Source organism: Felis catus, chromosome B1 (genome assembly GCF_018350175.1).
Source record: "Felis catus isolate Fca126 chromosome B1, F.catus_Fca126_mat1.0, whole genome shotgun sequence".
Lineage (NCBI taxonomy): Eukaryota > Metazoa > Chordata > Mammalia > Carnivora > Felidae > Felis > Felis catus.
This window is the reverse complement of record NC_058371.1, coordinates 139,860,544-139,883,053: the sequence shown is the minus strand read 5'-3', so window position 1 is coordinate 139,883,053 and position 22,510 is coordinate 139,860,544. Positions and strand designations below refer to the sequence as shown.

Genomic DNA, 22,510 nt, shown 5'->3' with positions numbered 1-22,510 from the left:
GTTCAAATGCACTATTCCTTTTAAACATCTCAACCATTAATTAGGGAGTCTAAAAGATATAGAACCTAAGACTATATCCAGCGATTGGGAGGCTCTGTGGTAAATTACACAGCACATTTCCTCTTCCATCAGACCCAATATATTTTTCCTTTTCTAGTAAAGTCAGGTTAAAATGAACTCCAGGTCGGACTTGAAGAAGAAGAAACAGAACAAGCCAGAGAGAATCACATTCTCTTTGGGTAAGGACAGCCTGGAAATGCTAAAACCTGAGTCTGTTCTTAGCTAATGAAGCCACCTGCTTCCTTCCTGCCATCCACCCATACATCGCTCCCTTCTGTGCCCTGAGCTGGAGGGCACTGCACTTCGGGCCGGTCATCAAATCATGGAGCTCAAAGTCTACAGATACATGACTGTATAATCAGATAAAAGAAAAAAACTCATATTTTATTTTACTTGTCATAGGAAAGGTCTCAAACATGAACTAAATATACAGAAAATTCTAAAAGCCTGTCACACAATATGTTCATTATTTAAAATAACACTCCAATCTTAAAAAATTTGAATTTAAAATAGAAATATTTCAAGGAATTATTTAAAAATTCTTACAGAAAAGGATGCCAAAAAAGTTAATTTTGTTATTCTCATTCCAACACGAGTTTCAAATCATATATTTTAACTAGGGGGAAAAAATACAATTTCTTATATGGTATTTTTAAAGTCTAACCACTTACCCCCTACACAGACACTTGAAGGCCGCAATTCCAGGATTTCAGTGCATGACTGAGCTAGTATCTAAAAAGGAAAAAAGAAGACCGAGATAGAGAACTAAATTATAACATGTAAAGTGCATTATAAGATTGCTAATAACCTCAAGGTCCTCCCCTTAACTTTAATAGATGGCAGAGAAAAACCTATTAACTGTCGTATATACAGCTACCAAACTCTTAGGAAATTTCTGTGCTGTCTTCCAGTATATATTCTACAATTGTATACTGTAGGAACCCTTACTCGATTAGAGTAAATATAAATAGGCACCAATAAAGCGGATGTTGCCTCAAAGTCTGGTAGCCTTGAATACAAACAGATAACTAAAATTTCTTGATGGCCATGAAATCAATGCTGACTTTCCCTATTAGGCAAAAACAAGATAGCAAATCAGACCCCCTCTTTAATTCTGAAAATTTAGTGTCATTTTATTAAGAGGTTCAATATAATATCCATAAAGAAGCACTTCTGTATTTCTGGCATTTCTATCCGATTTCTCAGCCTCCTTTCCCACGGATGCTAACCCACCTTGTATGCAGCAAACCTTATGGTTGGAGGACACAGGCTCCTTAGATGAGCCCAACATTTTCCTCAAAAACACAAACTCTGTACTCCAGCATGCCCAGAGCACAGGAACAGAATGGCCCTTCTTAGCTCGTTCTGAGAAACAGAAACCACCATACAAGGCACAAGGCTACAAGTGAAAAACAACAACGATGAAATAAGCTGGTCTGAATGGACCCAACAATCCTGTCTTTATTTTTAGAACTGCTCTGCACTTCATTATCAAATTCAGACAAATTCCAGATGATCTTTGAACGACATTCCTTTCTTGACAGAGTTGAAGACAGATGACGTACAATGGTCTCTAGCATCTCCTGCTCGTAACTAGAACAGCAAAGAAGGAAATAGAAACGCTTTCTATGCTTTCTTTAATAACAGTGGAAGTATAAAGTGTCAGACTCTAAAAGTCAGCTGGTAATTTTTGCTGCTGAATATGCATCACTGAAAAGGGGAATCATTTGTACTTTTTAAGATCACTTCTCAGTGAATCCACTTTTCACAAAGCAACTGAAGCTTTAGTGATTAGGAAACAAATACAGTAAAATTTTATATCTGAGACATTCTGGATGAGGCCTATTTAAACTCAGAAATGACCAAAAAGATTGATTCCATGGTCACCCACAGACCTTTCAATGCCCAAAGACCTCCTCTTGGTCTGTTATTTTATCTCCTAAAATCAACACTCATTCCTCTGAAGACTGTGTACCTTTGTTCAATTAAGAATTGGGGAAAGAATTGAGGACCACTGTCAAAGGTTAACATGCCCTCTTGGAGGGCAAGTATCTCAAATCAGTGACCTCCTTAAATATTTTAACACCATACAGGAAACAAGACTCTGAAAGGAACAAAACAGAAACGTTTTGCTAAAGGAATATGGAGCTAAAAAGGTTGTGACAAAAATGGAGCATTATACCATTCACTTTGGCCGATCTGAGGTAAAAGAACGGTGAGCCACAGAGACGGAGGGGTCAAAGGAAAACCGTAAAGCCTCCAAATCTACTCTACCTGCCAGCAAGTCTGAGGGAATCTATTTTAAAATAGATCCCTTAAGGAGATCAGTTCTCAATTTCTTTATTAGTTATTTCGGGCACACCTCTGGCAGCATTACTGAAAATGTTTCAAACATCAAGAAAAATTATGAGAGGCTTAAAGACGGAATCCACTGGAAACTGTAACCATTTTTTTAAAAAAATTGCTTAGAATAAGATAAATCAAGAAATTACAATGAGGGGAAGGCCAGCGTGGCTCAGTCAGTTAAGCATCGGACTTCGGCTCAGGTCATGATCTCACAGTTCGTGGGTTCGAGCCCTGCTTCTGTCTCTGTGCTGACAGCGTGGAGCCTGGAGCCTGCTTTGGATGCTGTGTCTCCCTCTCTCTGTGCTCCTCCCCCACTTGTGCTCTGTCTCTCTGCCTCTCTCAAAAATAAGTCAACATTAAAAAAAAGAAATTACAATTAGATTTTCCAAAGGTCATCTCAAAGAATATGCAACCCAGAATGACCTGTGTGAATTTCTAAAATTGTCTTAGTTTTGTCTCTTCTACCAATATTGACCATAATTAAATCAGATCTCAAAATATTTAAGACAAATGTGTGTATCTTGACTTTCTCTTTTAATTTGATGTAATCCATCATATAGTTCAAAAAGACAGTTCCAATAGCAAAATCAAATGATTAATTCTTGTGGCGTTCTCCATAAAACTGGAGAATAAATACCTTTAAGTACTATTGATGGTATACATCTCTGAAGCCAGACCCTATTTATCCCTTGTAAGGTATTTTGATTTTAAAGAAAAAGGTTCAAAATTATTTAGAAATTTATTTTCTATTCAAGTCTGAGATTAAAGAAATCACAGTACATTAAGCAGAAGCTAAGAACAGCTGAAGATTGATTATATACTGCAATATATTGGTTTTTTTTTTTAATTTTTTTTTCTCAACGTTTTTATTTATTTTTGGGACAGAGAGAGACAGAGCATGAACGGGGGAGGGGCAGAGAGAGAGGGAGACACAGAATCGGAAACAGGCTCCAGGCTCCGAGCCATCAGCCCAGAGCCTGATGCGGGGCTCGAACTCACGGACCGCGAGATCGTGACCTGGCTGAAGTCGGACGCTTAACCGACTGTGCCACCCAGGCGCCCCTATACTGCAATATATTGTATAATATACATTTATACATTTACATTCATTTATACATTCATTTATACATTTATATTCTTATATAATATACAAGAATACATTTACATTAGTTTAATATTAATACTTATTTTAATAAAATGAATTTTATAGAAATGACATTACTGAATGGAAAAGTGACTCCACTAACACATTCATTGAAAGGCAAGTAGTTTGGGGACACCTGGGTAGCTCAGTTGGTGGAGCATCTGACTCTTGGTTTCAGCTCAAGTCATAATCTCACAGTTCCGTGGGTTCGAGCCCCACATCAGCCTCTGCACTGTCATCTTGGGATTCTCTCTCTCTCCCTCTCTCTCTCTGCCCCTACGCCACTCATGCTGTCTCTGTCTCTCTCAAAAATAAATAAACATAAAAAGAAGAAAAAAAAAAGAAAAAAGAAGGGCAAGCATTTTAGACAATGAGTCATAAAATTGGACTCATCATCTAAAGTAATTCAGTTGAATTCCCCACAGGACATTACCTACCCCCCTCTAAAGTTTGTATTGATTTTTTTTAAATATATTTCTTTGGACCTTATGTTATATTAGTTGAGTATACGAATCACCTCCTCTATTAAAAACAAACTCTTTTGGGGTACAAAAATAGGATATTATACTATACAACCCTTTAGAACTAGCAAATTGTTTTGCACATGTAGTACAACCAATAAATGCTTAGGGAATACAGGTTACATGAATTAATGAGAATATAAAAAATGTCTTTCTAGTAAGCAAAGCAACAACCATATTATGACTATGATAAAGCAGAATAAAGTTATGTGAAAAAGCCAGTAACTTGTGAATGTTGGAAATCCAGAAACCCATAATTTGAGAGGAAGTTCACCCAAACCACCCAAAACATTTCCAAATGAAAAACAATCAAAGAGAGGGACGGAGAATGCACTGGGGAGAAATTAAGACAGGAGAGTGTATGCATTTTTAAAAAATAAAATTTGTCCTAAATTGGATTTTTCCATCTAGTGTTTACCATGTTCCTGTATTAAGAAAATAACACCTGGGTAGCTCAGTCAGTTAAGCGTCTGACACTTGGTTTCAGCTCAGGTCATGATCTCACAGTTTCTGAGTTCAAGCCCCATGGTACGGTTTGCACGGACAGCACAGAACCTGATTAGGATTCTGTCTCTCTCTCTCTCTCCCTCCCTCTCTCTCTCTCTCTCTCTCTCCCCCCATCCCCTGTACACATGCTCTCTCTCTCTCAAAATAAATAAATAACCATTTTTTTAAAAAAGGAAAACAACTGGAAATTCAAATAATTCAATGTTTGTATGTATAAACAGTTCCATAAACACAAAACAGTTTATAATTTATTTTCACCAAGTAATTGCACAAGTTCAAATGTTCAAGATATCAAAATAGGTCCATTATATTAAAATTGTCATTGCTAAACGACAACTGACAGAGATGGCAAATATTTTAAACACTCTAGCTAATTTTTACTAAATTAAATACTGTTATTGATTGATTGAACACTGGATCAGGTGTCCCATCTATGATAATTGATGCATTATCTTTCATATCTGCACTTCCATCATTTGTACAACAGAGCATCTTGTAAGGATGTTTCTTCAAATATGTGTTGCCATCTGTCTTCATTATATCTCAATAGACACAGAAAATAGTTTCCACTAAAGGTTGGCCTTGGTTGACATCAGAGAGAGCTAATAGCACCATAGACCAAATTTAAAGACATGCCAAATGCTATTAATAAAACCAGGGCACTGCACACACTAGATGCAAAACTGCATCATTTGAGATTCTGAACTATTTATATATATATATATATATATATATATATATATATATGTGTGTGTGTGTGTGTATACATATATATACATATATATAATATAAATTATATTATATATTATATACATATATATAATATAAATTATATTATATATGTATATAATATATAATATAAATTATATTATATATTATATACATATATAATATAAATTATATATGTATATATACACATATATATAAATTATATATATGTATATATACACATATATATATGTGTGTGTGTGTATATATATATAAATTGGCAAAGAACTTGATGGTCACCATGAAGAAAAGTATACTACTGAAGCATCTGTTCACTCACAAGCATCTGTTCACTCAAAAAGTAATATTAGTGTTAAGGGATATTTACAAATGAAAATAATAGGTACATTATTACCTACTCCCTACTCTTAAGTCCTCAAATATTAATATGTATAACAAGACTGAAATTTACTAAAAGTCAAACTTCCTAAATTTAGTACAAATATCAGCAGTCAAAAATTCAAAAGATTATGAAGGAAACTGAAGAAGATACATTCCGTGCAAATGGATTAGAAGAATAAATATTGTTAACATGTCAATACCACCCAAAGCTATCTACACATTCAATGCAATCCCAATCAAAATTGCACCAGCATTCTTGAAACTAGAACAAGCAATCCTAAAATTTGTATGGAACCACAAAAGACTCTGAATGGCCAAAGTAATATTGAAGAAGAAGACCAAAGCGGGAGGCATCACAATCCCAGACTTTAGCCTCTACTACAAAGCTGTCATCATCAAGACAGCATGGTATTGGCACAAAAACAGACACATAGACCAATGGAATAGAATAGAAACCCCAGAACTAGACCCACAAACGCATGGCCAACTCATCTTTGACAAAGCAGGAAAGAACATCCAATGGAAAAAAGACAGTCTCTTTAACAAATGGTGCTGGGAGAACTGGACAGCAACATGCAGAAGGTTGAAACTAGACCACTTTCTCACACCATTCACAAAAATAAACTCAAAATGGATACAGGACCTGAATGTGAGACAGGAAACCATCAAAACCCTAGAGGAGAAGGCAGGAAAAAACCTCTCTAACCTCAGCCGCAGCAATTTCTTACTTAACGCATCTCCAAAGGCAAGGGAATTAAAAGCAAAAATGAACTATTGGGACCTCATGAAGATAAAAAGCTTCTGCACTGCAAAGGAAACAATCAACAAAACTAAAAGGCAACCGACAGAATGGGAAAAGATATTTGCAAATGACATATCAGACAAAGGGCTAGCATCCAAAATCTATAAAGAACTCACCAAACTCCATACCTGAAAAACAAATAATCCAGTGAAGAAATGGGCAGAAAACATGAATAGACACTTCTCTAAAGAAGACATCCAGATGGCCAACAGGCACATGAAAAGATGCTCAATGTCACTCCTCATCAGGGAAATACAAATCAAAACCACACTGAGATACCACCTCACACCGGTCAGAGTGGCTAAAATGAACAAATCAGGAGACTATAGAGGCTGGAGAGGATGTGGAGAAATGGGAACCCTCTTGCATTGCTGGTGGGAATGCAAACTGGTGCAGCCACTCTGGAAAACAGTGTGGAGGTTCCTCAGAAAATTAAAAATAGATCTACCCTATGACCCAGCAATAACACTGCTAGGAATTTACCCAAGGGATACAGGAGTGCTGATGCATAGGGACACTTGTACCCCAATGTTTATAGCCACACTTTCAACAATAGCCAAATTATGGAAAGAGCCTAAATATCCACCAACTAATGAATGGATAAAGAAACTATGGTTTATATCAACAATGGAATACTACTTGGCAATGAGAAAGAATGAAATATGGCCTTTTGTAGCAACGTGGATGGAACTGGAGAGTGTGATGCTAAGTGAAATAAGTCATACAGAGAAAGACAGATACCATGTGTTTTCACTCTATGTGGATCCTGAGAAACTTACCAGAAGACCATGGGGAGGGGAAGGAAAAAAAAAAAAAAAAAGAGGTTAGAGAGGGAGGGAGCCAAAACATAAGAGACTCTTAAAAACAGAACAAACTGAGGGTTGATGGGGGAGGGAGGGAGGGGAATGTGGGTGATGGGCACTGAGGAGGGCACCTGTTGGAAGGAGCACTGGGTGTTGTATGGAAACCAATTTGAAAATAAATTTCATATTTTAAAAAAAATTCAAAAGAATCCCGAAAAATGGTAATAATAATTATCATTTATTGGGGACTAATTATGTTCCAGGAAGTGTGCTAAGCACTTTATCTAAATCTCTTCAGTTAATCCTCTCAAGTCTTATGAATACATAGTATTTTCTTGTTTATTTATTTATTTTGAGAGAGAGAGAGGGAGAGCATGTGTGCAAGAAAGAGAGAGGGGAAGGGGCAGAGAGAGAGGAAGAAAGGGAATCCTAAGCAGGCTCCCTGTGCTTGTCAGCACAGAGCCCAACGCAGGGCTCAATCTTTCAAACCATTAGATCATGACCTGAGCTGATATCAAGAGCCACCCATGGTGCACCCCAAATACATACTATTTTTATCCCCACTTGATTGATGAGAAAACTGAGGCTTAGAGAGACATTTTCTTTGCTGTTAATTTTTTTTTTTTTTTTTTTTTTTTGCTAAGAAAGAGTAGTTTTTAAATAGCATCGCAAGATCTCCTCAGGTTTGATTGACTCGAAAGCCTATTGTAATCAGTGCACTCTGCTATCCTCCAGGCTTGTGAGAGACAGTCTAATCATTACAAAATCTAATATCTACAAAACTTGTGCAATTTATCTGTCTGTTTTGCCCAGATTCTTTTTACACTATCAAAATGATCTAAATTTATCTCATTTCAAATAAAAATCACAATTCTATTCAGCAATTATCACTCACTCCGTCTTTATCTCTTTCCTTCCTGTGTTTTTGTGCACTTCTATGCATTTTATAAGCTGCATCTCTGAAAAATAAAATTTGAATCCTACTATATGGAGTTGTTGTTTGCTTTTTCAGTTAATATAATTACAAAGTTCTCCCCATGTCAAGTAAATAATGGCACATCCAGATAGTTTACAAATATTAAATGATGTCTTAGAACAGTGTTTCTCAAATCTTAATGAGTGTACAAATCACCTAGGATATTGTTAAAATACAGGTTCTGGTTCAGTAGGTCTTGAGAAGAGTCCCAAGATTCTGCATTTCTAACAACCTCCCAAATGATGCCACAGACTGCTGGTCTGTGGGCCACACTGAGGAGCAAGGGTTTAGAAAATATATATATTCCAGTAATAATGAACACACATAAGTTTCAATGTCTGGCTCATATGCAGTGAAATATCACATCAATGGAGTGATAATACTTACACACAAGGCAGGAATAATACAAACATTTATCAAGTGTATACTATGTATGCATATAGGCCCAAAGATTATTAAAAATCTAATTACTGGTCAGTGTCAATAGATACCGATATTTCCAAGACTCTGGATGGATACAGACAAAGGACATTCCATAGTGACAGAAAGCAGATCAGTGGCTTCCAGGAAAAAAAGGGAAGGGCAAAGAGGGAGGAAACTTTGGTGGATAAGTTCATGATCTTGATTGTGGTAGTATTTCCATGGATACTTTATACATAAAAATCTGTTAACATTTATCAAATGGTACACTTTAAATATATGCAGTCTGTTATCTGTCAATTATACTTCCATAAAGCTATCTTAATATGAAAAACAAGTAAAATTTGTTATATTTTATCTTCAAAACTATTCCATGAAGCTTTCACCCCCATTTTTTAAATTTATTTATTTTTATTTTTTTATTTTAGAGACAGAGAGCACAAGTGGAGGAGAGGAGCAGAGGGAGCCAGAGAGAGAATTTTAAGCAGGATCCATGTTCAGCATGGAGCCCAACACAGGGCTCAATCCCAAGACCTTGGGATCATGACCTGAGTCAAAATCAAGAGTAAGACACTCGACCAGTTGAGCCATCCAGCTGCCCCTCATCTACATTTGATGGGGTTTTTATAGATTTAAAATTTCGAATTCCACTGACTTTGAATAAATTAAAACTTTAGATCATCCTATCAATTAGTAATATATAGGATATGCAAATGCTTAGGGCCCTCTCTCTTTTGATTTCTTTTTGCTTTCTATTGTCTTATTTTATTATCGCTTTCTATCTCAAATGTGTTTTGTACAGATAGAACACTTGTACTTCTTACTTCTCAACATAATCCAGAACTTAAAATACATGAGAGGCTATGCTAGAACCACAAAAGGTCCTAACTCTGGTTTGAGGGCACCAGAAGCACTTGGAAAACTAAAATCAAACTGTGTTTAGAAAACTTAATTTGTTACTCCATCGTAGAACACATATTTTTTTTCATAAAAGTAATATATCAATGGCATTGAAGGGTATTTCGGTTTCATATGTTTCTAGAACTTGCCTGAGTCCTGGGAACAGAAAGGACATGTGGAGCCAGAAGGCAGAAGGCTGGGGTTTTTTTTGCTTTGTTTTCTTTCATTTTTCTCCATTTTTTCTGGATGTGGAACTGGCTTTAGGAGAATTTTTGATACAGAGTAAGTTAGTCCTTGTGCCTCCCTCACTCATGGTGTCACCTAGGTTACTGGACACACAGATATCCCTTTTCTAAACGCCATCACTGTCCAGGTTTTCTGCTGCCCAAAATATTCTATTTCAACGAGGCTGTTCTCATTTCATGAACTTATTCACACTAATACATAAATAAATATATGAAATGATGGCCTTTCAAACAACCTAGATGGGGTTATACCTTGAAGAGAAATTTTTTACCCATAAAAATCCCTACATATGGAAATTCAGGTAACACAACCATTTAGTAAAGCAAGAAATGCAAGCAGCATGAGGGAAAATGTTCTCTAAAATGGGATGCCTACATCGGAAAACGAGGTCTGCTTATATGTCTGCATGACAAAGACTTGTTCCTCTGTTATTCTTTTTCTTGGTTTCTTTCTCCCCTATATTTGTGAAAACTTTGTAACCTACAGTTGCACCCACAGGGCCAGGCTGGGTAGGAGATGAAGGTATGAACTTCCAGGAGAGAGAGATCTAAGCAAAGTAGCCATTGGTATACACAAGGCCATCTGCAAGACTTGCGTTTATAAGCCAGTGCAAATCTATAATAGAAAAGAAGTTAAAATACATAGAATTCTAAATTCTGGTTCTTTGTGTAAAAATTCTACATTCCAACATGTTGTCCCAAACTGTGAATTAAATGCCTAAAGATGGTTTTATATATTTAATCTCTATAATCACAGTCACTGTCCTTTCTCGTTATCAAAACTTTCTGTCCTATTTAAAATGTGTTTGTTTTGGGACGCCTGGGTGGCTCAGTCGGTTAAGCGTCCGACTTCGGCTCAGGTCATGATCTCACAGTTCGTGGATGTGAGCCCCGAGTTAGGCTGTGTGCTGACAGCTCAGAGCCTGGAGCCTGCTTTGGATTCTGTGTCTCCCTCTTTCTGCCTCTTCCCCCACTCTCTCTCTCAAAAATAAACATTAAAAAGAATTTTAAATGTATTTGTCTTGAATGCTTTCTTTTAAATGTATGATAAAAAGTCTGCCATGCATTATGATAATAAAGTCAAAACCTAAATATTTCCCCTCTTCCAAGTTGTTTGGGGTAAAACTCCAAGTGGAACAATAGCATTCACTCTTACAAACTGTCATTATTTTTTTGTTGCTAACTGGTTGTATATCATTTTAATTCACTATTTGCACAATTCTGAAAATCAAAATTTCTCATTAGTTCCGTGTACACTGTAAATACTAATTTCATGGAATTTCTCTATTGGGCAAGGGAGGGGGAGAGAATAGATAAGGTTATTTATGCCTCCCTCTGGGTTGGTTGTTGGTTAGCAGTAAGACCAGATGCAGCCTTAGGAGTCAGCTCTGACCTTGTGCCTTCTGGCCTCTCTGAGACTATAGATGTTTGGCAGAAGATCAAAGTAGATCCCTTTGTGCTGTCGCTTCTCTGCAGAGCTACTTGAATGAAGTACCAGAATGGTGTTTCACCCTGACTACTCCAGGCATGTTCCAAATTAATTTGGATTGAATCTACATCTAATGTCATGTGGTCCGGTTGCAGGATTTCACGGTAGGCCAAATTTACATATAAAGTAACAAGCGGCAGAGATGTATCCTGAAGCCAGAACCGGCAATATTTGTGGGAGCACGGGTAAGGACAACTGCTAAGTCAGACACAACTCTTTCAAGAATCTCATTGGTTACAAAGCGATTTCTTATCTTGTTTGTCTTTAAAGTTACAATCAGTTCTTTATACGTATGGAATAATAATCAGGTAAAATGACAGCATTATTGAGGAACCATCTACAACAGAAATAACCAGACAGCATCATATTTTATCTCTTCTTTCTTAGATATTTTAAGAAGCATATTAAACCATGTAATGAGATCTTATAAATTCCTCAACATATTTACATCATGAACACAGGCTATAATTATAGATATGGGGCATGGAAGAAGTAGTGAAAGCCATATTATGGCCTGAAAAAAATGCATACAATGTATATAGTTGTGGCCTTTTTCTTCTGGCCTTTACGATAAAATGGGATTAATTAGTGGAGAACCCTGGTTGAGATATACCCAAGATAAAATTTAGCAGAAATTAGTTAAGATGGGGAAATGAAGTCAGAGTATGACTTAGGACATACCATGTCTCTCAAGTTTATGTTGAAATATCTAGGTTTTATGATTTGAGAATCAGGCATTCAGTTAAAAAAAAGAAAAATTTCCCACAACTAAGATAAACCAAAATAGATTTTAACATCTGTACTTTTTCCAATTTCTAAATGGCAATAGGAAGGTTATAATATTGGAAAATAGAATAGAGCCCATTCCAGAAGAAACTAGGTAAACATTTCTCTAATGAACGATAATGCCATATATTCAAAACCAATCTAATATAAAAAGCAGATAGCACAATATATTAAAAATAGCAGCTGCTCAATTAATGTTTATTGAATTAATTGAAGAGTACCTGTAAAACTTTCTAATAAAAATCATGAGCATTTTGACTGTAAGACAAATAAATGAAGTGTGTAACACTGAACAGTTAAGCATACAAAAAAATACAGAGCTTAATTAGGTGCTACTTGAATTAATCAAATCACATCTTCAGTCACACACATGAAGAGAAAGCTTATTTGCATAGTACAAATTTTGGTAATCAATCGCACCCATAAAGCAGCAAACCAAATGGAAAAAAAATAAAACAACGCGAAAAGAAACATGAATTTAATATACATATCTTCTTTTTTTAGTGTTTATTTATTTATTTTGAGAGAGAGTACAAGCAGGGGAAGAGCAGAAGGAAAGGGAGAGAGACAGGGAGAAAGAATCCCAAGAAGGCTCCCGGCTGCCAGCCCAGAGCCTGAACAGGACTTGAACTCACGAACTGTGCGATTATGACCTGAGCCACAACCAAGAGACAGCCTCAACCAACAGAGCCACCAGGTGCCCCTAATATACGTTATTTTCTTAAGAAAAGAAGGTTAATTCTAGATAGGATATGTGAAAAGAGAAATAAATAAATAAATCCCACTGAATGGTTTCCTTTGTGATCTCATTTTTAAAGGTCTATTCTAAATATTAGAGATTTTTCCCCCAAAATAAAATATTGCATTACACTTAAATTCAACTGCTACCCAAACATCTATAACATTTTTTAAACGTCATTAAAAATTAAAAATATTCATCCTAGCAATAAATTTTAACACTGACTTTGGGTATATAACATCATCTACAGTAGAACATTATAGATAATTTACAGGCATCCAAGGTATATCTTTAACAGATAGAAACCACGAATTTCCATGACATACAACATGTCAGAAAATATCTGTAAGGATAAGAATAAGTCTAAAAAAGCAAGCATTTTTTTCTTCCTTACTCAGGGAGTAGTTTTAAACACTATAGGAGTTCATCCTAATATGAAGGATTCCAAGCTTCTATCTCATAAGGAAAAATCACTGAACAGCATTATTCCAAAGGTCCCAACAAAATGAAGCCTTAGTAATTAACCATATATTTGCATAAAATAAGCAGCTAAAACAATTGTAAGGATGTTTTCACAGTCTTTTCTTGTTTGCTTTTTAGCTTTCAGTGTTCAGATGATCTTTATTTTCTCTCTGGCTGCCAAACATCCCTATCAAATATATTTTTCTTTACGAGGTGATACATCAATGAAAAACAATTATAATTTGTAATCATAGGGCACCTGGCTGGCTCAGTCAGGAGAGCATGTGACTCTCGATCTCAGGGTTGCAGGTTTGAGCCCCACATTGGGTGTAGAGATTACTTAAAAATAATAAAATCTGGGTGGCTGGGTGCCTAGGTGGCCCAGTCAGTTATAATCATCTGACTTCGGCTCAAGTCATGATCTCATGGTTCATGAGTTTGGGCCCCACATAGGGCTCTCTGCTGTCAGTGCAAAGCCTGCTTCAGATCTTCTGTCGCCTTCTCTCCCTGCTCCTGCCCTGTTTGTTCTTGCTCTCTCAAAACAAATAAATGAACTTTAAAAAAAATAATAATAAAATCTTGGGGCGCCTGGGTGGCTCAGTCGGTTAAGTGTCCAAATCTTGATTTTGGCTCAGGTCACACTTTCACAGTTTGTGGGTTCCAGTCCTGCCTCAGGCTCAGGGCTGACAGGGCAGAGTCAGCTTGGGATTCTCTCTCTCCCTCTCTGCCCCTCCCCTGCTCACACGCTTCACTCTTTCTCTCTCAAAATAAATAAGTAAACTTAAAAAAAATAATAATAAAATCTTTAAAAAAAAAGTAATTTGTAATCACATGTTTTGGTTGAGTTCATTTCTAAAAAGTGCTTGAAGCTTCAAAATACCAGTTGCTTAATACAGCTCATTCTGCACTGGCCCATTGCTAAAAATGGATTCTCTCTTCCTTCCAAGTAAGCGAGTTGTATAAGCACAAGTGACAAATTTTTAAACAAACTTTTACTCTAAGAAATCTAAGGAAGAATGTGAGTTATAATCATTGCCTTTTACTCTTCTCAGCTCCAAACATAACAGATGAATCGTTCTGATTATACTGTTGGTGAAAATAATGCCCATATCACAAATTGTGAAACAAAAACCCCAAATGACATTTAGGTCCTCTGCATCTCACAACTACAATTTTCAAAAACGATTCATATTAGCAAGTCTTCCTTTCTTGCTACAACATAGAAATCTGCCAAAAATAGTTGTGATTTGATACAAAAGCTTATCATCTTTTTTTTTTTTTTTTTAGTCAATACAAACTCAGAATAATCATTTAGTGCTTTCTTAAAGGATGAAGAATCTCCATAAAAAGCACACTGAAGTTATGGATAAAGTTATAACAAATGAACTATTTGTTTCAGAATCTAAAGAAATTGAGTTCCAGCAAGTTTTTCACTCTGATACATATATTATTTCATATTAGTCCTATTTGCCCACTCTCTTGTTTTCTTAACTAAAACATGAAATCCATCTGTCATTCTAAGTCTATATTTGTCCTATTTGATTTTTTAAAATCCATAGTGGCAAATAAAATATTTCCCTATGTAACAAGAATAGTAAAAAAAAAAAAAAGCCTTATCAACTCTTCTATTTAGTTTTACATTCAAACAAACATGCCTCAAAGCAGTCAACTCAGAAAAGTCAAGGGTACCATACCTATCCTTGTAACCCAACACCATAAACGTGTGTTAAACATAGTTAGTTTAAAAAAAAATGCTTCCAAATAAATTGAGAATTATTATATTTGGGTAAAAATAAGATATAACTCAGAAATCATGCATTTATCTATTATAATTCATATTGGTGGTACATTTAATTCATAAATCTTAATCACTGTAGCCTCCTTTTCAATGTCCTTCTACTTGATTGAATTTGTTTTCAAGAAAAGGTAAGCCTCCAAAGGTCATCTTTTGTAGCCCAACAGATTGATGTTAAAAAACAACCTTCTGGCACTTGAGTTTGGCTATGTAATGCTATGGCTAGTTTAGTTTTCTCACAAAATATCACAAAGCTGTATTTATTCAAAGTAGGTTTGATTTTCTTAAACTATAGTCCCAACCACATAAAGAAAAAGAATAATATTGTTATCAAGTAAAATTATCATGCAAATGCAAACAGAGCATTAACTATAGACATCAAGATAAGATTATAAAATTTCAGTACATAAAATGAATAACTTAAAACAAATTTTCTATTTGTATTTTTTAGTTAATTAACATCCGGAAGGAATGAAGTGTCTAATCAGAATATACGTCAGAGATGCCTGGGTGACTCAGCCAGTTAAGCATTCCACTTGTGATCCTGGCTCAGGTCATCCATCATCTCAGGGTCATGAGATCAAACCCTGTGTCGGACTTCATGCTGAGCACAGAGCCTGCTTAATATTCTCTCTTCTCTTCCTCTCTGTCCCTCTCCCCCGCCTGCACTCTCTCTGTCTTAAATAGGATAGAATAGAATAGAATAGAATAGAAGAATAGATGTCAAAAATATTTAAAGGTATTTGAATATAGTGGACTATAATAGCTATTGATTTTTTTTTCCTACCCAGAACACTTTTTCACCCTTAACATGTCTATGAACAGTGTTTCCTTTCTAATGAGAAAGTGTTCTCCAGTCCATGTGGTCTGAGTGATGCTATGGATCATGATGCCTCCTCCTTCTCCGCCTTGCTGTCAATCTCTTATCACAGGGTAGGCATGATGCTCAGGCTGGTCCAAATATGTTGACAGGGATGAGCACTTGACTCAACTGAGTCAGAGTCCTTATCTGGGACAGAGTATACTGATGCCCCAGAACAATAGCTCTCTCTTTCCAATATGCTTGGTAATTGAGGCCCATACAACCCTGAAACCTTTGGCAATTACCTTCATCAGACACTCATTTGAACAAGAAAAGTATGAGGCTAATAAAATCATGGGTAAATTTTACAAAGAGAGATCCTAAGAACATAGACCGATTCTCTGGATCCAATTGTACTTGAGGTAATTTCCTCCCTCTGCACCACCCAGTTATATCAGCCAATAACTTTTTTTTCCTCTTAAGCTAGTATGAATGTGGTTTTTGTAAACAAAGTCATAATACAGTGGAATATAAATAAGAAGATGAAATAAAAGTTATATGGAATCATTTAATTCAAAATATTCTCTGGCAAAGAAAAAATTTGAGTTTTTTAATCTTTAAATACACCATAACTATATTATAAAACTATGAAAATTTGTTCAAAAAGCACTGATTTTATTTTCCAATCATTGATAAATATAAATTAACCAATAACTATTTACCCAGTGCTATATTAGGCACTAGACAAAAAAAGGATTAGGAGGAAATACAGTCCCAACCTTCCTACCATTAATGTGAAAGATGTTATAATGAGACACTTCATCTATATTCAGTACTAAAGATTCTTGGATAAATAGAAGCCCAGAAGAAGCTGATTTATTGTGAGCCTCATATTATAGTCAATCTTTTGTTAAAAAGAGCCCTAGAAACTGGTTTCCAATTTTGAGTAATCCTACCAGTTTGGAGGTTTTCCTGTGGGTATATCTTTACAGTTAGCTCAGACTTTAGATTTGTTTCATCAAACCATGATTTTATAGAGATTTTCACAACTAAGCAGTCAACATTCATAGCAGAACCTGCTAAAATCACTTAAACTGAGGTCTTATCAGAATGTTCATTAGGTACCTCTTCTAGGAAAATGATTTGCCTGTAAAGAAAACAATTTTGCAGTGTCTTCTCATCTCATTAAAACATAATGTAGACACCTTTCTTAGAAACTTTTCAAAACAACAACAATAGACATTACTGAGAAAAAACAATTTGGCTGCAAAGGTCAGATGAAGCTTACATTTCCAGTACTATGAATGAAGCTATTTTTTGAAATGTATATTGCACTTTTTCCCCCTTTATAAACAACCTATTACAGTTTTATTTAAATGTCCTACACGTATGAGTGATCATTTCCTTCCTATTTATGTTCCCATACTTCCCTGTTAGGTACTTAGGAACTCTGGCATTAGCTGCCATCACCTAGGATATAGTGTTCTTAATTCTTTTGGATCAGGGTTATTTATAAAACCAGTTTCACAACTGATTTATCTCTTCTGCTTAATACATTCTGAGGTACTCTATAAAAAAATTGTTGAAATAATTGCAAAGAGTATAACATCCCATGGCCTTGCTTTTAGGGGAAAAGAAAAGGAGAGAGGGGGGTTTTCCACAGAGAATTTTTATTTTTATTCTTTCCATATTATTCACCAATCTGAGGTGTTATTTTATTTTGAATGCTACCATCCAAAGCACTGCATTATGAAACACTGAACCAGTACCCATGTGGTACTCACACGTCAGTCTGACCTATACTAGTTCGAATACTAGTTCAAAATTCATTTTCAAATCAAAGCCTGGTAATCACCTTTCCAAGAAACCAAAAATAATTGTTTAACATTCTAACATATTAAAGATAATCTAAAGAGGAAAACAGAAGAATTATGTCCTGTGTTTGTAGGCAACGGGAGGGGAGAAAACACAAGAGGAGAAACAATGACTCAATTCTGAAGTTTTCTGACTTGAACATTTTGCTGGACCTCCACTTCCCAAAGGGACATTCCCCACAGGGACTTCCCAGCCCAGTCCTACTTCTCTTCTGTCCCTCTGTCCAATGCCAGTGTGTTCTCTAGCACTCTGTGCCCCTCTGTAAAAACAGCTTTCACTCTCGCTGCTTCCAGATGGGGGGCAAAATGCCCAAGTTATATTCGATTCCCCTCTGTCTTTTTCACCCTATATCCAGTCATCTCTCAGGTTCTGTTAACTTTGAAGGTTTCCCAAATGTACCTTTTTATTTCCAGTTTCACTGCCATCACAATAATAACAGCAGTTAATGTTTTCCAGACCCATTAGAGACTGGCTCAGCAAGAGAAAACAATTTTATCCCTGGAGGTTCTGCCCCACCCTGTTCCTGACATGATTCTGACCAGGGCAGAGAGTTTATTACATGTTTTCCTTGTGGTCCTTGACCTAGTTTTATTGGGAAAGACCTAGAATCTCAGTACCTAAAATAAGCCCTAAGGAACTATGGTCCACTGAAGATGGTTTTCCCCCTTAACAACTAGGTTTCTACTTTGAATCACTAAATAGCACTACAAGTTCCCTGACAAGAACTGTGACTCTTTTCTGAATGCAGGGTCCTGAAATTCTACGTGACATTCTACCAAAAACAATTTTTTTGTCATGGGAATACTGAATCTCCTTTCCCAGTTGTTGGCTGGGTCCTAGCTCCATGGCCTGAAGATTCAGAACTAGGACACAGCCAAATATCTGACTTTGGTTAGCTACACCATCTAGAAATCCTTGTGCTTACGACCCACTTGCTAGATTTGATCCTCTCACATATCAGTGTCATGCTCTTCTAAGACATTGATTGTTTAGAATTCTAGCCATCTCTCTCAGTGGACTGTCCTGCAGAAAGATCAATAACCTATCCTATACGGTCCCAACTTCCTGCCATTCCTAGTTGCCTACCAAATGGTTTAAAACCCAACCCTTCTGAGTTAGATCATTCTTAATCATTGTCTCATTTTATTCACAAAACAACCCAATGAAATAGAATTGTCCCCATTTGACTTGATGAGAATTTTAAAAATCAGAGAGATTACACTTAGGAAGTACACCAGGCCACATAGCTAGACAGTGGCAGAGTCAGAACTCATACTCAGGTCTTCCTATTCCCAATCTCAGCACACCTTTCCATATTCCAAATTATCCTATCCATTACTGCAAGAATATTCTTCCTAAACGTTCTCAGCTATCATATCAATCCCATCCCCAAACCGCTCCTCCATCATTCCCCAATTACTTATGAAATAAGTGCCAATTCCTCATTCAAACACTTAAGAGTTTCCAGAATCTGGATCCAGCCTGATATCCTTCATATCCCTCCATAATCCAAGCCAGGCCACACACTGCCTCCCGTGCTTCAGCCACTCAGCCCAGGTTCTTTCTGAAGTTCTGTGTTCCTTGTTTCTAATTTACTCCAACTGTCAGAGCACAGTTCAAATTCCACCACCCAAAGTCTTCCATTACTTAACATATCCAAACTTATCCCATCCTTCTGTTAACTTTACTCTAGCCATATTGGCATCTTAACACAAATTGCATGATAGGATTCCTTTTTATCACCTAGAGTGACTCACTGAAGTTTCCCGCCTCCTTGTCTGCGCATTTTGCAATTCCTGCAAGTGGAAAACCATATTCCAAACCTCAAGTCGTCATTCTTCAAACTCCTTTAGAAACAGAGAGTTTGTCTTATTTAAGTTTATGTCCCTTCTTCTGAGCTTAACAGTGCCGTAAGCATGTTCGAGCTCAATAAATGAATGAATGAAAGAATAAATTAGATAATGGGGGGGAAAAGAGGTGAAAAAGAGGAAAGTTTTACCAGCATCTACTTGAGACAATAATGAATTTTAAACCTTAATATCCCTAATTAAGATTGGAGATTAAACCCATATTCCAAAAAATGTCACATATCACGTTTGCCTAAAAGTCTAAAACTTTGAAATGATTCATTCCATTCCAAATTAAAATAAAACGTTAAAATGATTTTCTGAATCAAGTAAATCTTAGAGAAGGTATTATATTGTCAACATGCAAAATGTTCAGAACAAAGGCCTTTTTCAGTCCCTTGTTTTTGAAGTTACAGAAAACAGTACTGCTACAGAGCTTCTTTTATTTATTTATTTTTTTTTTTAACTACAGGAAGGAAGGCTCCAAAATGAAACACCTATCCTTGCTGATTAAGAAGTGGATTTTAGACAAATGATGTCTTAACAAAACGTGATATACAATCAGGGACCAGACCATCTAGGTCACTGGATTTTGGTGGGCAGGTGAGAGAGGATCGAGAAAGCAAGAAAAACACATTACATTTTTTCTCAATTAAAGATTAACTTAGGGGCGCCTGGGTGGCGCAGTCGGTTAAGCGTCCGACTTCAGCCAGGTCACGATCTTGCGGTCCGTGAGTTCGAGCCCCGCGTCAGGCTCTGGGCTGATGGCTCGGAGCCTGGAGCCTGTTTCCGATTCTGTGTCTCCCTCTCTCTCTGCCCCTCCCCCGTTCATGCTCTGTCTCTCTCTGTCCCAAAAATAAATAAAAAACGTTGAAAAAAAAAAAGGATTAACTTCAAAGAAATTCATTCATTGGCAATAAAGCCAGATGTATTTGAAGAACTTCTCGCAGGAAAAAGAAATTATCTCTCAATTTAACTAATATTTTGCCTTCAAAGTACCAGACATGTGGGGGCACGTGGGTGGCTCAGTAGGTTAAGCATCCGACTTCGGCTCAGATCATGATCTCGTGGTCTGGGAGTTCAAGCCCCCTGCCGGGCTCTGTGCTGACAGCTCAGAGCCTGGAGCCTGCTTCAGATTCTGTGTCTCCCTCTCTCTCTGCCCCACCCCCACTCATACTCTGTCTCTTTCTCTCTCTCCCTCTCAAAAATGAATATTAAAAAAAAAAAAAAATCAAAGCACCAGACATCTGAAAGAGTTAAATTTTCTAACTTTTTACATTTGCTTAGCTTTGCATAAATACATTTCACAGCACAATTTTGTCTACTAGTTTGGTAAATCATAAAGAATAAAGAGATCGTCTCTTCTCTCTGCCCTTACCCTGAAATAGATACAGTATATTTGTTTTAAATACCAAATATAGTTTTTTGAAGATAACATGGTACTTAGTCAGTATAAAGTGCAATTCAAATTTAAGGCAGAATTACAGCTTTTGTATATTATCAGAGATGAGGCAATCTCTGCCTTGGAGAGAGATAAAGTGTTTGAATTGCCTTAAATTTCTGCAAAGTAAGCAAAAATCCCAAGCTATCATCATGTTAAAAATCTCAACCATTAGTGAGATTAACTTTGGTTGTGATGACTCCATTTGTCCCCCTGTCAACTCTGCCATGTTACTGCCAGACTTTCCCCAGAGGTTGGCTTCCCTGAGGAGAATTTACTCCTCCTTTAGTGACAAAATAGCTGAAGGGGAACTGTATTAAAATGAACGCTATACCCATCGGCCTCCACCAGATGAAACTCAAGAGGCTTTGTTTGCAATCTGTAGCTAAAATAACACAAGTCTTTCTAATTTCATGCTAACTCTTTCCACATAACTTACTCAAGCTAAAGTCCATCAAGAACTCCAGGCCAGAAAGACTGCAGCTAGAAATTCCATTCTAAAGTTTCTCCAATACAAATAAAATAAATGAAGTTTAACAAATAAAACAACAACTGTATCTTCTCTGGTTGTCAACTACTAATTTCCTACAGGAGAAATATGCAGTCATAGCCCATAAGCAAAGAGTTTTAAAAAACCAATTAGTCTTTTGAAGTGAACCTTTTTTATACAGAGAAAAAAATTCCAAATAAAATAATCCAGAGAGGTCTTCTCTCCTTCCCAGTATAATTATAAAAATAACTGCAAATTCCCAAGCACAATGAAATTCTATTTAAAACACAATCTGCTGGTTTGTTTATTTATAGGATCAAATTATCCTCCCTTTTGCATTGACCATGCATATTTCTGTATTTTAAAACAAATCACAGTTGCAGAGTATTTACCTTGAATCCAAGTATAAAAATATTTACTGTTTTTTACACTGCAATTTTTTCTAAATACTAAGCATAATTAAACTCCTAAAATAACAAAATCTCTGTTCCATTCTGTATTTACATTCGGCCTGCCCACTAGAAGTACCGATACGTGATAGAACCAAATCATATTTTTTTCTTTGGAAAGTTCTATGAGTGAGGGGGGAAAAAAACTCGCATGCTACTTAAAAACAAAATCAATCCATCTCACTCTGGTTGTGAAACACATGAATGATCTTTAAAGAGAAATTTTAAAAGCCAGAACGAAACATCCAAAGACACTGAGTTGTTTCCCCCCACCCCACCGCCCTTCAGTAAATACCTAAAGATTAAAGGAAAGGCTCTAGCTTAGAGACTATATATTACTCGCTTCCATTTTAGGATGGTGTTTACCAAAATATCATAAATACTTAATAGCAACTGTTCCTAGTGCTTCTAGCAAAAGGCAGTAAAATGAAACATAAACCTCAGCAGTGAAAGCCTAGGAGTTTTGCTTCACATTTCATCATCCCACTTCCCATCATACTC

General features: G+C 36.3%; 1 protein-coding gene across 1 annotated transcript in view; it reads right to left on the bottom strand.

Annotated features, from left to right (window-relative positions):
- The window catches only part of ANTXR2 (ANTXR cell adhesion molecule 2), a 154,236-nt gene that overhangs the window by 110,015 nt on the left and 21,711 nt on the right, over positions 1-22,510 (bottom strand). Inside the window, exon 8 of the mRNA XM_011281741.3 lies at positions 732-792. Coding sequence (XP_011280043.1) covers positions 732-792 — 61 coding nt within the window. The remainder of the gene's footprint in view (positions 1-731; positions 793-22,510) is intronic.